We start from the raw sequence: 14541 nt of genomic DNA, 5'->3' as shown, positions 1-14541 counted from the left end.
ATTAATGAACAGTCCCGCAAGCCTCTAACCTACGACAAAGTCCCTGAACAATAAATTTAACATGCAAATGTTAATGTTAAAACAAGCAAATGCCTGCATTATTGCATCCGTAAGTAGGATCTACATCGCGAAACATACTGAAATTGGAGATACCAATTTCCATATTTTCACGAGAATTATATAATCTAATAAGCATTAAACGAAAGCACCACCACAGGAAAAACATCAACGCAGGCATAATTAATACCATGAACTGAATATGAAATGTGATTTCACTTTATTAATTTCACCCCTATCTGAGTAAGTTTTTCACACAATTCAACAAAAGTGCTACATCTGCACATCTAAACTGCTCTACATCCTAAGACAGAAGAATCGCTTCAGCCTTTTTTCCGAATAAGAGAATTCAATTCGCGACGAGAAGGTCACTGGCGAACGAGTCAACAACCAGATCGGGCGAGTCCGGGGAAGGATTCACAGGAACGAAGAGAATGGACTTAGCAGCCATGAGTTTCTTCCGCTGCGGGCAGCGTGGGCCGTAGATCCTGGCGACGAAGAAAGGAAAGCCGGCGTCGACGGCGTTGACCTGAGGCTCGTCGGCGTTAGTGAGCGGCGAGGATGGAGGGATCTGAGAGAGGGAGTTGAGACGGTGAGATCTGGCGCTGATTCGAGAGTCTCGGATTCGAGCGAGAGCACCAGGCTTGAGGTACTTGTGAAAATGGTGAGGTATGGATGGTCTGGTTCTACGGTTCATGGCGTCTTAGAAAGTGGATGTAAGTGAGAAGCGAGAATCGGCGGGAGAGGGAGAAAGAGAGCGAGAGATCGAGAGAGAGGTTGGAAATGGTGTTAAAATGGAGAATGAGAGGTTAGGGATTTTAAGGAGTGGGGGAGAGGCGGGAAAGGGGGAAGAGCGGGGTTGGGTGAGGGTTTCAAAACAGAGGCTCAAGGAGGCGGGATTTTAACATCTTTCTGTTTTTGCCTCCTTCCTTCCTTCCTTTTTTTTTTTTTTTTCTTTTCGCGACAGTATTCGTCAACACACTTCATTTTTGCACTTTCTATTTTTTATTTTTTTTCCTCTTGGACTGTACCTTTTTTTTTTCTCTTAGGAAAGTAAATTAGATAAATTTAAGTGGCACCGTTATAGGTAAAAATATTTTCATTATGAATTGAATAACCTGCTACTTCTGATGGACTAGCTTGAATGGACTGAATACTTCAAATTTTTCAACTTTAATTGTCGATTATGATTATATTTTAGTATATGATTAAATTAAATATTTTAAAAATATTTCTTATGAAAAATAAAATATTAAATAATTTTTAATAATTTTCTAAATTTTTTTCAAAAATAAGTAAATATTTTGACATAAAAAAGTAAAATAAAATGTGTTTAGTCTTGTAAAAACACAATACCTTGTAAGTCATATTGTTTCCCTTGAAAGTGAAGTTTTTAATAATTTATATATTTAGTCCTTCCATTTTTGTGATAAAATATGTACTATCGTTAAAATTTTATAAATTTTGTTAAAACTCATTAAGAGTGGATTTAAGTATAGAAAAAGTAATGCATATTTGTTATAGAATCAAATATCAGTTAAAGTTGTATAAAAAATCATATATACGTTTTTATATATTCTTTTATTATTAATAATTATTTAAAATAAATGTTAAAAGTGAATGTTAACATCCTTCGTATTTTATATAATTTCTTAGTTAGAATATATGTTATTTTTAATCTTGTATTTCTATTAATTTAATTTCTAATCCTAGTAAAATTTTATTTCTTTTGTTTTTAGTATTTTAAAATTGAGTATTATATTTTTATATTTAATTTTTTTAATTTTTCATAATTTGTGTTATAAAAAATATATTTTATATACATAAATTATATAGATCAATTTATAAATAATTATTTTAACTTAACATATGATTTTTTCAAAATTTAATTAATAAAACTATATTAATTAATTAATTAATTAATAAAACGTATCATATTATAGTAAACTATAAATTGTATAATCAATTACTTTTATCTATTTTTTGTATTTTCTTGCAATTTTTTTTCAAATAAACTCACTATATGCTTTATTGCACTTAAATATATTGTATTATTTTTATTTACATTTAAAATTAACTTGTAAAAGTATTAAAATTTAATTTCATGATTATTAATATATATTAGTTATTGATATTTAATTAAAAAAATTAACACTGTGATAAAATATTAAAATATATTGTAATTTTATTACAATTTTTATCGTTTTAATATATACTATTAATGATTATATATTTAAGTTTAAATAACTTTAAGACAAAGCTATTATTAATATATATATATATATAATATATATATATATATTATTAATCAGTGAAAAATGAATTTTTCTTGGACCAGAGACAATCATGATTTTAATCATTTGGGCTTAAAAACATATTGTAATTTATGATTGAAAAAATAGTTTAAAATAAAATATACGCTAAAATGAGTGTTAATTTATAAATGAGTAAACATGATGAATATTTTTGTTCTTTTTCCATTCATTGGAACCATTTATTATTGTCATTGTTACTGATAAACTTTTATTAACAATGTTGTTGTCATTATTTAACCTTCATCGCTCTGTTATATATTAACATTATCGACAAAAATCTCATTGTTTTATCTTAAAATTCATATTATTGTGGTTATCACTCAACCTCTTTTCATCATTGATGTTATAACCCTAATTATCAACCAACGTTCTCACTTGATAATCCATGTTATTATAACCAGTCAACACATTTACTCACCTTCGTTAGTATTACTTGGCTTTTACCACCTTTAATCACTGTTTTTATTATTTTAAATCATTCATCCTTGTCACTTAGTACCGCTCATTTCTACTACTATTGCCTAATACTACAATTCTACTCTGTTACCAATACCCTCAAAATCCTAATGATACTACCACCCAATAATCTTAGCTTTATTATTGTAATTTAGCATCCTTTACCACTGTTACACTGCATAATGCTCTTGATTACAAATATTATCACTTATTTGTCTACTAAGACACTACTATTATTGTTGTTACAATTATTAATTATTTTTTATTCTTATAATGACTTGATATTGTTTATTATCACTTAACATTTGTTATCACCAAACACCTTTTAACATCACTACTATTATTTGTCATTTTTCATTAATTTTATCATTAGACATTGTCCATGTTATTTTTATTTTTTAAAACAAATCAAACGTACAATGTTTAGAATATATATCTAAAAAATTTAACAATAAATACATTAAATTATGACAGGAGTGAAATTTTATCACTTTTATATAACTCATCATATTTTATATTTATCTTGCAAAATGATAATATTAAGTAATATAAAGCATGTGGCAATGAATAATGTCTACATGGCCCATTCACGATCGTCTGTAATGTTTTCATGTGACGGTTTAGGCACAGAATGTTGTCTACGTGGCCCATTCACGGTCCTCATTTTTATTTTTTTTTAAACTTCGATGGTCCAATTATCCATGAACTCTCGTTCTTCCAAACTTGATTAAAATGGTTTACATCAAATATGACATATATTGCTGAGAGGCAATATCAATTCGAGTGTTTTGTTTAACTTTTATTGTGTTGTTTTGTGAAAGTATTATTCAAGACGACAGATTTAGTCAAACACAAAATATTATAAAACTTGGAGGCTTTAAATTAGTATGATGTAACTTTGCTTTATATATAAAAATGTTTTTTTCTGAAATAGCAGCTAAGAATTAGGAACAAGCAAACGATTTCTCTAACCCATCGTTTATACATATTTTTCCTCCTTATCGTCACGCAAGAAATAAGAGTTAAACAAAACATTCGTAAAAAAAATGCCACCCAGTTAACTAGGACCATACTAAACGATCAATTCGGGTTCGGACATGCTCATTTTTCCAGCTCTAAATGTATGTTGTTTTTGCTGCACTCACATTAAAAATTTCCATGAATCAATATTTAGTGTGTAGCACATCTCTATATTGAAATTACTTACTTTTTTCCCAACTGACCACTACATGTACGACATAAGAGACGAGATACTTGTGAGAGGAAAATTATTTGTAAAAAAAGAAAACATGCATTCTGCACTTCTATATTATTTTATAGGAAACTATAAGTCTAAAGACTATATATATATATATATATATATATATATATATATATATATATAGAGAGAGAGAGAGAGAGAGAGAGAGAGTTCAAATTCAAAATAAAATGCATTTTTCATAGAGGAAACAGGTTAATGACTTTGGATGTCCAAGAAGCAAAATGCAAATTGGTTCGAATGTTCTCCGCTGAAAGTTCCTTTATTAAAAATGGGTGGCACCATTTAGAGAGATTTTAGAAGGAAGGAGGAGAGAGGATATTTTTAAAATTAAATATATAAAATAATATATCAACAAAATCTTAATATATCAAGTATGTATTTATTATCATTTTGATAATAAATAATATACAAATCTTTTAATTTAAAATTAAAAAACATGACTTTCTTTCTTTTTTATCTGAAAAAAATCCCTCCTCCCAAACAATCTATTAATAAACAAGGAGGGAGCAAACCAATCTCATATATTGAATTTTTTATAAATATATTTTAGAAGAAATAGTTTTGTTGAAATGTAGTTAGATTTCATGTATAAGCATTTTTTTTCTGAAAATAGTTTGAATAATAATTTATTACTTTATAAAAAACTAATCTCTTATAGTATATCCGATACCCGTCGTCTACTGAAATTTGAATTTTCACGAATGAATTTTTAACTTATTTACTCATTTTTAGTCTTACACGCACACACACATGTTATATAAGGTATTTGTGTTTCTTACGTTTTTTTTTTAATAAAACATAATATGTAAAACACTAAGTAAATAGAAAAATTATTTTAAAATTATTTATTTTATTTATAAAAAAATTCGATACAAATTTTTAAGTAATTAAAAATAACTAATAATATGCATTCATCGTTCTTTATTAGCTAGCTAATATAGCATGATCCGCAAATATTTAATTTTTTGTCTGAAGAAACTTTATTCAAACATATCCTTTTTTTTGGGTAAGAAAATCATCCGTCTTTTATTATTTATTTTTATAAAATAACCAAAAATGTTTGCCTTGGAATCGTCAATGTTTGCGCTGGGCCTACCGCCGAGTATTTATTCTTGGTCTGCTTCGATGGCTGAATATTTTCGTACTTTCTGAAACTCTTTTAGACATGGACCGAAAAATAACCCTCAAGACACGATAAGTAAACCAAAACAAACTATCGTACATTGCAGGTGCATGGCTCACCATCGACCCGCGCCATTCCGTCCTCGCGCGTTGAATAACATGAGGCACATCCGGCACTTGCGTCGCGATTCTGATTAAGTGAGGTGGAACTTACGGTGGGAAAAAAACAATACTATAAAACTAAAATATTGACACGAATAACGAAATATTACTGAAAGTGAGGTGAACATTGACACGACGATAAAATATTATATAATAAAAAAGAATAATTCGTTGCAGTGAGAACGAGAATGAAAAATCAAAGATGGTGATGGCACGTGGAATGATTCGTTAGCCTTAGAGGGCTAATAATAAGAATACGGTGTAGCTTTCTCGCCAGGGATGCGAATAGTTGAACGAGACAACTTGACCTCGCCACTTGGGGAAACTTGGCAAAATTTGCCTAATGAATTCGAAGCACGAACCGGGAATTTAAAATAATATATTATGGAAAGAATATGTATATAAAAAGTAAGCATGTGAAATAATAAAATCAAAATTGAATTTGTAATTTTTTCGTGATTGGACGTGAGGATTGCAGAGCGTGGAGACATCCGCACAGGAACAGGTTTGGGTCTCAATAAAATGGGTATTCCTTGGGGGTCTTGTAACAATAGAAAAGTCGAGGCACCGTTATTTTCTTCTAGAAGGAGCCCAAGTATACATTCGCTTTCCACACGCCTCTGACTACTCTCTATCGCTCTCTCATTCGAATGCTTGATCATGGCCTCTACTACTTCTTCGCTCCTAAGAGCATCCAGGGCCAAGCTCTTCTCTTCTTCTGCATCTCTTTCTAGAACCTTCGCTCGCTCCTCTCCTCACCGATCTCTCGGCTCCTCCTCCGCCGCACGCTCCTTCAGCTCCGCTGTCCCCCGATGGAGACACGGCCTCGATTGGAGGTCTCCGCTAGGCCTCCGCCCTCAGATCAGAGCCGTCGCCGTTCCCCTCATCGAACGTTTTCACCGCAAGATTGCCACTGCTGGTACTTCATCCTTCACTCCCGTAATATTGGAATTATGTTGTTCGTTTATTTGATCTGCTTTGTCCAGCTAAGAACTGTTCATTTCAGCCAGTTTTCCGGTCAAATGTAAAATGTGAATTCCGTTTTGCTTTGTTTTTATGTTTTTGGAATCATCCGTTTGATTATCTATGGGACGTAGGGAGTGTGATTTAGTTTATCTGATTAACCTCTCCGTATGAATTTGTGATATGTAGTTTAGTTTTTAACATGTGTTGCTGAATTTCGTGTTCTGATTGGTCATCTGACATAAGCGCCATTGCAGCTGGTGAAAATCCTTACAAGGGAAACTTGACGAGTCTCCCTAAGCCTGGTGGTGGCGAGTTTGGAAAGTTCTACAGCCTTCCTTCTCTCAACGATCCGAGAATTGGTAATTTGCTAGCTTAGTTTGGCTTTTTTTCCGTGGTATAAATCTTGCTGTTGTTTTCATTCACTGGAATTTTGGTTAAAATATGTCGTGTTGGTGGATTTCGTTCCATCATCATCTGTCTGATGAAGGACCGGTGTCACCTTTAGAATAGTACATTTTTCTTGCTTTTATGTTGGTTGCTGATGGCGTCAACTTTGTGGGTGTTTGACAGATAGGCTACCGTACTCCATCAGAATTCTCCTTGAATCTGCCATTCGTAATTGTGACAATTTCCAAGTTACTAAACAAGATGTTGAGAAGATTATTGACTGGGAAAACTCTGCTGTGAAGCAAGTTGAGATTCCCTTCAAGCCTGCTCGTGTTCTACTGCAGGTATGTCATTTAATTCTTGATGCATCGAAGAGTTGTTGTCATGGATGAGTGATATGAAGTAATTTGCGTTTTCTTTGACCCCTTTCCCTCCTCTCCACAGGATTTTACTGGAGTCCCAGCTGTTGTTGACCTGGCTTGCATGCGTGATGCTATGAATAAGCTTGGCAGTGATTCTAATAAGATCAACCCTCTGGTATACGTCATTCTTATAATTTTCCTGTGCTTTTATTTTCTGTGAAGTCGTTGATAGCAATTACTTAAGAAAGACATTTCAACCTTTTAAGTATGCGTTATGGGGTGACATATGTGCCTTGAACTCATAATTACTTCTGTAATAATTTTTTGATACACATTAAAGAAGTTGAGTTCCGTGTATAATGGCAGATGAAAGTGTGCTGCTGTAACTTCTATATATCTATATAACTTTTATTTTAATACATGATTTTTTTCACTTAAAAATGGACCATACCTATGTCTTCATAATTTGAGTAATTATAAAACCCAATTTTAAAACTAACCAGTTATTGTGTTTTGGAGGAGTTTCTCAAACAACCCCCTCGACCTTATTTTCCCTATATGTTATGTTTGCTATAGTATAAGTGGCTCTGACACTGATCTATAATTGTTGCCAGGTTCCTGTTGATCTTGTCATTGATCATTCAGTTCAAGTTGATGTAACAAGGTCAGAGAATGCAGTGCAGGCCAATATGGAGCTTGAGTTCCAGAGAAACAAGGAGAGATTTGCTTTTCTTAAATGGGGGTCAAATGCTTTCCGTAACATGCTCGTTGTTCCTCCTGGTTCTGGTATAGTACATCAGGTAAGTTCAGAATAAGACGTTTAAAGTGATGTCATGGAATAAATTTTTTGTAGTTGTTATTTTGGTTGTTAATACTGGGACTTATGATGTTTTAAATTCCAGGTCAATCTTGAATATCTTGGACGTGTTGTTTTCAACAATGAGGGCTTGCTTTACCCTGACAGTGTGGTTGGGACTGATTCACATACAACAATGATAGATGGGCTTGGAGTTGCTGGATGGGGTGTTGGGGGTATTGAAGCAGAGGCAACAATGCTTGGCCAGGTATATTTACTTCTGAATTTTGACTTATATTTAATGAATGCTGATGATCTACTCTTTAGAATTACATGTTTGTATCCTTTATCTTAAAATAAGCACATTGAGCAATTCAGCTACGGTCGTGATCCTAATGCTGCGTTCTGTGATAATAACAGCCTATGAGCATGGTTTTACCTGGTGTTGTTGGGTTCAAGCTATCTGGAAAATTGCGCAATGGTGTTACAGCAACTGACTTGGTTCTAACTGTGACCCAAATGCTTAGGAAACATGGAGTTGTAGGGAAATTTGTTGAATTTTATGGTAATTAAGTTCTCTTTTATTACATCCTTTTTTCTTCAGTTTGTGCTTGTCTGTTCCAGCTGATTTCCAGTTTTCGTGGTTTTTGTTGTTTAGGTGATGGTATGGGTGAGTTATCATTAGCTGACAGGGCCACTATTGCCAATATGTCTCCAGAGTATGGGGCAACCATGGGCTTCTTCCCTGTAGATCATGTTACATTACAATACCTCAAGTTAACTGGAAGAAGTGATGAGACTGTGAGTATGAACACATTTATTATTTCCAATGATGTGAAATGCTTGTAGGGTTACTTGACCTTCGTTTTTAACTGAATATAGGTGGCAATGATAGAGGCCTATCTCAGGGCAAACAAATTGTTTGTTGACTATAATGAGGTAATACTAGAATATCCTATGCACTCTTTTTGAACAGAACAACCGTGTATCTGTATTAAGGGTATGGAGCATTAATTTATTTTCTGGAAATGCAGCCTCAAGTAGATAGAGTGTATTCATCCTATCTTGAGTTGAACCTTAACGAAGTTGAACCATGTATCTCAGGACCAAAGAGGTAAGACACTTCTCTTTTGCGTGACATTTCTTGTAGTTGATTGTTGGTTTAAAAATTTCTGTTTTATCATTTGTGATAATTCATAGTGAATGATGCTCTTTTCAGACCTCATGATCGGGTGCCTTTGAAAGAAATGAAATCTGATTGGCATGCGTGTCTTGATAACAAAGTGGGATTTAAGGTTAGTGATGCTGTGGTGATTAGATATTTTTCTCATATTATCTCCTGATAAGATGATTTTGTAGTTTATCATCATATCTTGCATTTGCTTGACTCAATCATTTGTTTAAAGCAAAAATGATACTTCTGCTCATTTGGTTGCTTTTGTGTTAAAATGCTCACTGGGTTTAGCATCACTTTTTGTTTGCGCCTGTGGTGACTTGAAGTAGTATCAGGTATACCTGAAATGATCATCCCCAAAGAAAGTTTAAATTATCTTACACTGATTGGTGTATTGTTTAGCAAATGAAATGACTTTGTTTCTGGAAACTTGAACAATTAAAAGGCATCATTATAAAAGGGGTGACCCAGTGCTTGAGGCTCCCGTCAAATGGGTCCCACTGGGTCTGGGAAGGATAGATGAAATGGCATCATTATGTCAATAGAAAAGAAATTAACCTTGGATTTCTTGAAGCTTGGATCTAAAATTGTTCGATATTACCTTAAGTGACACCTGTTTCCTGAAAGTTATCCTGTCTCTATTGTATTTCTTCCTATGATCACTGTACCAGAATTCCAGTAAGCATTATAATAATTAGAAAGCAAGAAATTGATCCATTTTCTAATATTAGTCATTTTGATTGTTTCAAGTTGTAGACCTTCAACTTGCTGAGACAGTTGCAGACTTGCAGTCATAAAACATGCAATAGTGTAGTTACCCTACATGTTTTCTTTGAATGCAGGGGTTTGCTATACCAAAAGAAGCACAAGGAAAAGTTGCAAAATTTGATTTTCATGGGCAGCCAGCAGAGCTCAAGCATGGTAGCGTTGTGATTGCTGCAATTACAAGCTGTACAAATACATCAAACCCAAGTGTGATGCTTGGGGCTGGTCTCGTAGCCAAAAAAGCTCATGAGCTAGGTTTGCAGGTTAGGCACCAAAATAAATATGCAAGAAACTGTCATTGTACTACATTTTGGTCTCGTTTGTTTATAAGTTAGAATATCAATTCCAACTTTCAATGAAAAACCACGTTCCACTAAAGTTATTTTGTTCAGATTAATTTATTTGCTTTTCTCAATCATGTTCAATGGATTAAAATTAATTTTGACAAATCATTCTACTCAAGGGCGTGAACATATTGTCTTTACATTGATGTGGCATATTCCTTTTATGTTGTCTTTTTCTTGTTAGTAATTATAGATGCTTCAATGTTTGCCAGGTCAAGCCATGGGTAAAAACAAGTCTTGCTCCAGGCTCTGGGGTTGTTACAAAATATCTACTTCAGAGGTATTTCACACTTCTGAGATGAATATCAATTCTGTAATTTGTATAATGTTCTTTCCTTCTGCAGTCTCCACAATTTTGGAAAAATATATACTAAATTTGGGTTTTTGTTTTTATTATTTTTGGGCAGTGGCCTGCAAAAGTATCTAAATGAACAGGGTTTCAATATTGTTGGATTTGGCTGTACCACTTGTATTGGCAATTCAGGGGAACTGGATGGATCAGTTGCTTCTGCTATCTCCGAAAATGGTAGTTGAAATTCTAAATATGATTTCAATAACTGAATCTGATTCCTGTGCAATTCTTGCAATTCTGTCTTGTTGCCAAACTAAGTTATTTCTAATATTGTCTCATGCAGACATTGTAGCTGCTGCTGTGTTGTCTGGAAACCGTAATTTTGAGGGCCGTGTACATCCCTTGACAAGAGCTAACTACCTTGCCTCGCCACCTCTAGTTGTTGCTTATGCTCTTGCTGGCACAGTATGTTTGCCTAGTTCATATTTCTAATGTGTATATGAAAGGTTTTTGGTTCTTGCTTCTTTCATAGTGTCTCATTATCATCTCTCATTTGAGATTAATACTAATAGATGCCAAAGGACTTGATTAGAAAGAAAAAACAAAACTAACAAATGTTATAACTACTAGAGGCTAATTTCAGGCATTGATATGATATTGTCTGGTCCATATACTTCATTTATGTGTGTTTTCATTTAAATTGCTACATGCTACTGGACTCAAGCCTGGTTCAAAATTCAAATGCTTTGTTACATGTTTTTTTTTTCTTCTCAATTCTTTCTATCACACTTTGTTTTAATCCCATTTTTTGGATATTTACATTCAGAAATTAGGTTCTTGACTTACACTTGGCTATGGGCCTAGCTTTGAAATTTTTTTTCCTGACATTGAGTCTCTTGTTACACACTAATTAATATCTTGGTCAACTGTTCTACTGACTGTATTAAGCTTCATTTAGAATCTTGTTTTAGTTGGTTGTATGGATGCATATTTTATGTACTATTCTATCAAAGGTTGATAAAATTTAGGGCATGTTTAGGGTTTAGGGCAGCTTTGAAAATTTTTTTCCTGACATTGAGTCTCTTGTTACACACTAATTAATATCTTGGTCAACTGTTCTACTGACTGTATTAAGCTTCATTTAGAATCTTGTTTTAGTTGGCTGTATGGATGCATATTTTATATACTATTCTATCAAAGGCTGATAAAATTTAGGGCATGTTTACTTCCAGAAGAAAAACATTTTGTTTTCAATTCCTGTCTTTACTTTTAATTACAAAAATCACTTTGTTTTAATTTTATTTTTTGTTCTCAAAGATTTGTATAAGAAACAATTAAAATAATTGAAAATAAGAAACAAAGTGACATTTTTGTAGTTAAAGTGAAAATAGAAATAACAACTAAACATTTCACAATCAGACAGGCCCTTAGAGTTTATAATACATCAATTTTTTTCCACTTCAAATGTGATAAACCTTCACATACTTTTTCGGCAAATTTTCAGGTTGACATTGACTTTGAAAAGGAACCAATAGGGACCGGGAAGGATGGAAAGAATATTTACTTAAGGGATATTTGGCCATCCACTGAAGAAATTGCAGCGGTAAAATGATGTCTGTGAAATTTACTCTAGAGATTTGACTGTGTACAGCAAAATTAACTTCTCATTACTTGATTCCTAGGCTGTCCAATCCAGTGTGTTGCCTGACATGTTCCGAAGTACATATGAAGCTATTACCAAGGGTAATGCTATGTGGAATCAACTACAAGTTCCTGCTGAGACCCTGTACTCATGGGACCCCAACTCAACATATATTCATGAACCTCCATACTTCAAGGACATGACCATGGATCCTCCTGGCGCTCACGGTGTGAAAGATGCCTATTGCCTGCTGAGTTTTGGTGACAGTATCACTACTGATCACATTTCTCCTGCTGGAAGCATTAACAAGGACAGTCCTGCTGCAAAATTCCTTCTAGAGCGTGGGGTGCAACAGAAGGACTTCAACTCTTATGGAAGTCGTCGTGGGAATGATGAGGTGATGGCAAGGGGAACTTTTGCCAACATTCGTCTTGTTAACAAACTCTTGAATGGGGAAGTTGGCCCCAAGACGGTTCACATTCCAACTGGGGAGAAGCTTTATGTGTTTGATGCAGCACAGGTGAGTGATGTACTAAATAAGTATAGCTTAGTGCTTTGAAAAATTCAAGTGATAGACTGTTTATTTCATACGATATTTTCTGGCCTGATCTTTCCTAAATTGCTTTCCATAATTTAAGCCAACATCTTGTTGAAGAAGCAAATTGTTGCTAAATTTTCTTTAGCATACGCATTAGGGTGTGAATTCTCTTGCTTCTGTGTACTCTATTCACTCGTGCTTATTAAATAATTGAAATAGTAAACCACAAAATCAAAACTTATTGCAATGTCTATAAGGCTTGTTATTGTGACACTATCTCTCCATTTATTGTACCTCGTCTTTTAGGAATGAGGACACCATTTCGCTTGACCATGGATCTAAATTCATTGGGTACCTAATGGAATAATGTGAAAATGACAATATTCTTTTCTTTTTGTTCCTCCTGTGAAAAGAAAGTGGATACCTTTGTGCTAGGGAATGTGATAAAAGTCGTTGATTTTAGCTCTACCGAGTTTCTGATCCCCTGGAATTTTTTCCATGTCAGAGATACAAGTCTGCAGGGCAGGACACCATTGTGCTGGCTGGAGCTGAATACGGTAGTGGAAGTTCCAGAGATTGGGCTGCCAAGGGTCCCATGCTTTTGGTGAGTCCTTTATATAGCCTGTGATTTGGTTTTCTTCCTATGTTTGAGATTAATATTCCTAACGTACTTGATGACGCTTACATTTTTTTTTCAGGGTGTCAAAGCTGTGATAGCTAAAAGTTTTGAGAGAATTCATCGTAGTAATTTGGTAGGAATGGGTATTATTCCTCTTTGCTTCAAAGCTGGCGAGGACGCTGACACATTGGGATTGACTGGTCATGAACGGTTTACTATTGATCTCCCAAGTAAAATCAGCGAGATAAGACCCGGCCAAGACGTCACTGTAACAACTAACACTGGAAAATCTTTCACGTGCACAGTTCGCTTTGATACTGAGGTAATTTAAGCTGCCCGTGTTGATGCAAGTTTATTTGAACTGAGGTCTGTTATGGGGTTTCTTCTGTCTTGAGCAACTAACGCCCATCCCATGTATTTTCAGGTGGAACTTGCTTACTTTAACCATGGAGGCATACTTCCATATGTCATCAGGAACCTCATCAAGCAGTGAAGTCATCGTTGAAGGGAAATGTTAAATGCCTTGCCGCTGCCTGCTGCATGTACGTACACCTTTCGAGTGGTAATAAAATGTACGGGAAACGAGAGTAAATTCAATAAGTTGGGAATATGCCTTCTGCCTTCTTAGGAAGGCAAATTTTTTGACACTTCAGGTGTTTATATTAGACCAGTAAACATCGAATGCACTGGTTATAGATTTCTTATTACTGTGCGTTGTGTGCCCATTGAACAATGGGGACAATTGTATTTTGAACTGATGCGATCCACGCCGATGGTGGTGAATATTCTTTTAATTTAAACATTCCACTTAATTTTCGTACAACTGTATTGAAATAATGTTTACTAATTTTTTGGGTGTATATTTTACACTATAATCTATTAACTGTCCCTGAAATTGCCAATGTAGTTAGACAAAATGTCGAACATGAGCTGAAGTGGAAGATCATTGAGGTTCTCTGTCAAATGAGAGCGATGCGGCCGGGAAAACCTAAAAAATAAAATTAGATTTGCAACTTTTATGTCAAATATCATTAATTCCAAATAGAAAATAATAATGTAAGAAATATGTATGTAATATTGCTTTTACGTGACCTGGTAAATGATTGTAACTTTGAATAATTAGGTTCTTGAAATGGAGAAATAATTCCCCAAGAGTCTAACATGTTTAGAAGTTACATTAGAAAAGATAACATTTATTGACAAATTTTATGTTTTAAAAAGGAACAAATCTGATAGTTGAGAAATATCCTTAATTATAATGAAATACACTTATCTGACAGCCT

The 14541-nt window shown here is 33.9% G+C and overlaps 2 protein-coding genes across 4 annotated transcripts; one reads left to right on the top strand and one right to left on the bottom strand.

The window, feature by feature from the left end:
• Positions 1-265: 265 nt before the first annotated feature.
• Positions 266-1016, bottom strand: LOC113856483. The gene has a single exon (XM_027488314.1). The coding sequence runs from the start codon at positions 752-754 to the stop codon at positions 407-409; it is 348 nt and encodes a 115-aa protein (XP_027344115.1). The 5' UTR covers positions 755-1016; the 3' UTR covers positions 266-406.
• A 4789-nt stretch (positions 1017-5805) lies between these two features.
• Positions 5806-14541, top strand: LOC113855207 (aconitate hydratase, cytoplasmic-like). 3 transcript variants are annotated; one of them, XM_027486744.1, is made up of 21 exons: positions 5894-6292; positions 6594-6698; positions 6910-7070; positions 7171-7263; positions 7703-7888; positions 7991-8152; positions 8305-8449; positions 8543-8685; positions 8767-8823; positions 8919-8998; positions 9104-9179; positions 9901-10086; positions 10380-10447; positions 10575-10693; positions 10803-10924; positions 11964-12062; positions 12142-12621; positions 13145-13243; positions 13338-13580; positions 13683-13800; positions 14166-14541. In XM_027486744.1, the coding sequence occupies exons 1-20, from the start codon at positions 6034-6036 to the stop codon at positions 13749-13751; spliced, it is 2952 nt and encodes a 983-aa protein (XP_027342545.1). In that variant the 5' UTR covers positions 5894-6033; the 3' UTR covers positions 13752-13800; positions 14166-14541. The 3 variants fall into 3 exon arrangements, with proteins under 3 accessions (XP_027342543.1, XP_027342545.1, XP_027342546.1); XM_027486745.1 differs by having other exon boundaries at positions 14170-14246; XM_027486742.1 differs by having other exon boundaries at positions 5806-6292; positions 13683-14406.

The sequence above is a fragment of the Abrus precatorius genome, unplaced genomic scaffold, assembly GCF_003935025.1.
Source record: "Abrus precatorius isolate BTA unplaced genomic scaffold, Abrus_2018 Scaffold11, whole genome shotgun sequence".
NCBI lineage: Eukaryota > Viridiplantae > Streptophyta > Magnoliopsida > Fabales > Fabaceae > Abrus > Abrus precatorius.
The sequence above is the reverse complement of the archived record's forward strand: the minus strand, read 5'-3'. Positions and strand labels throughout refer to the sequence as shown.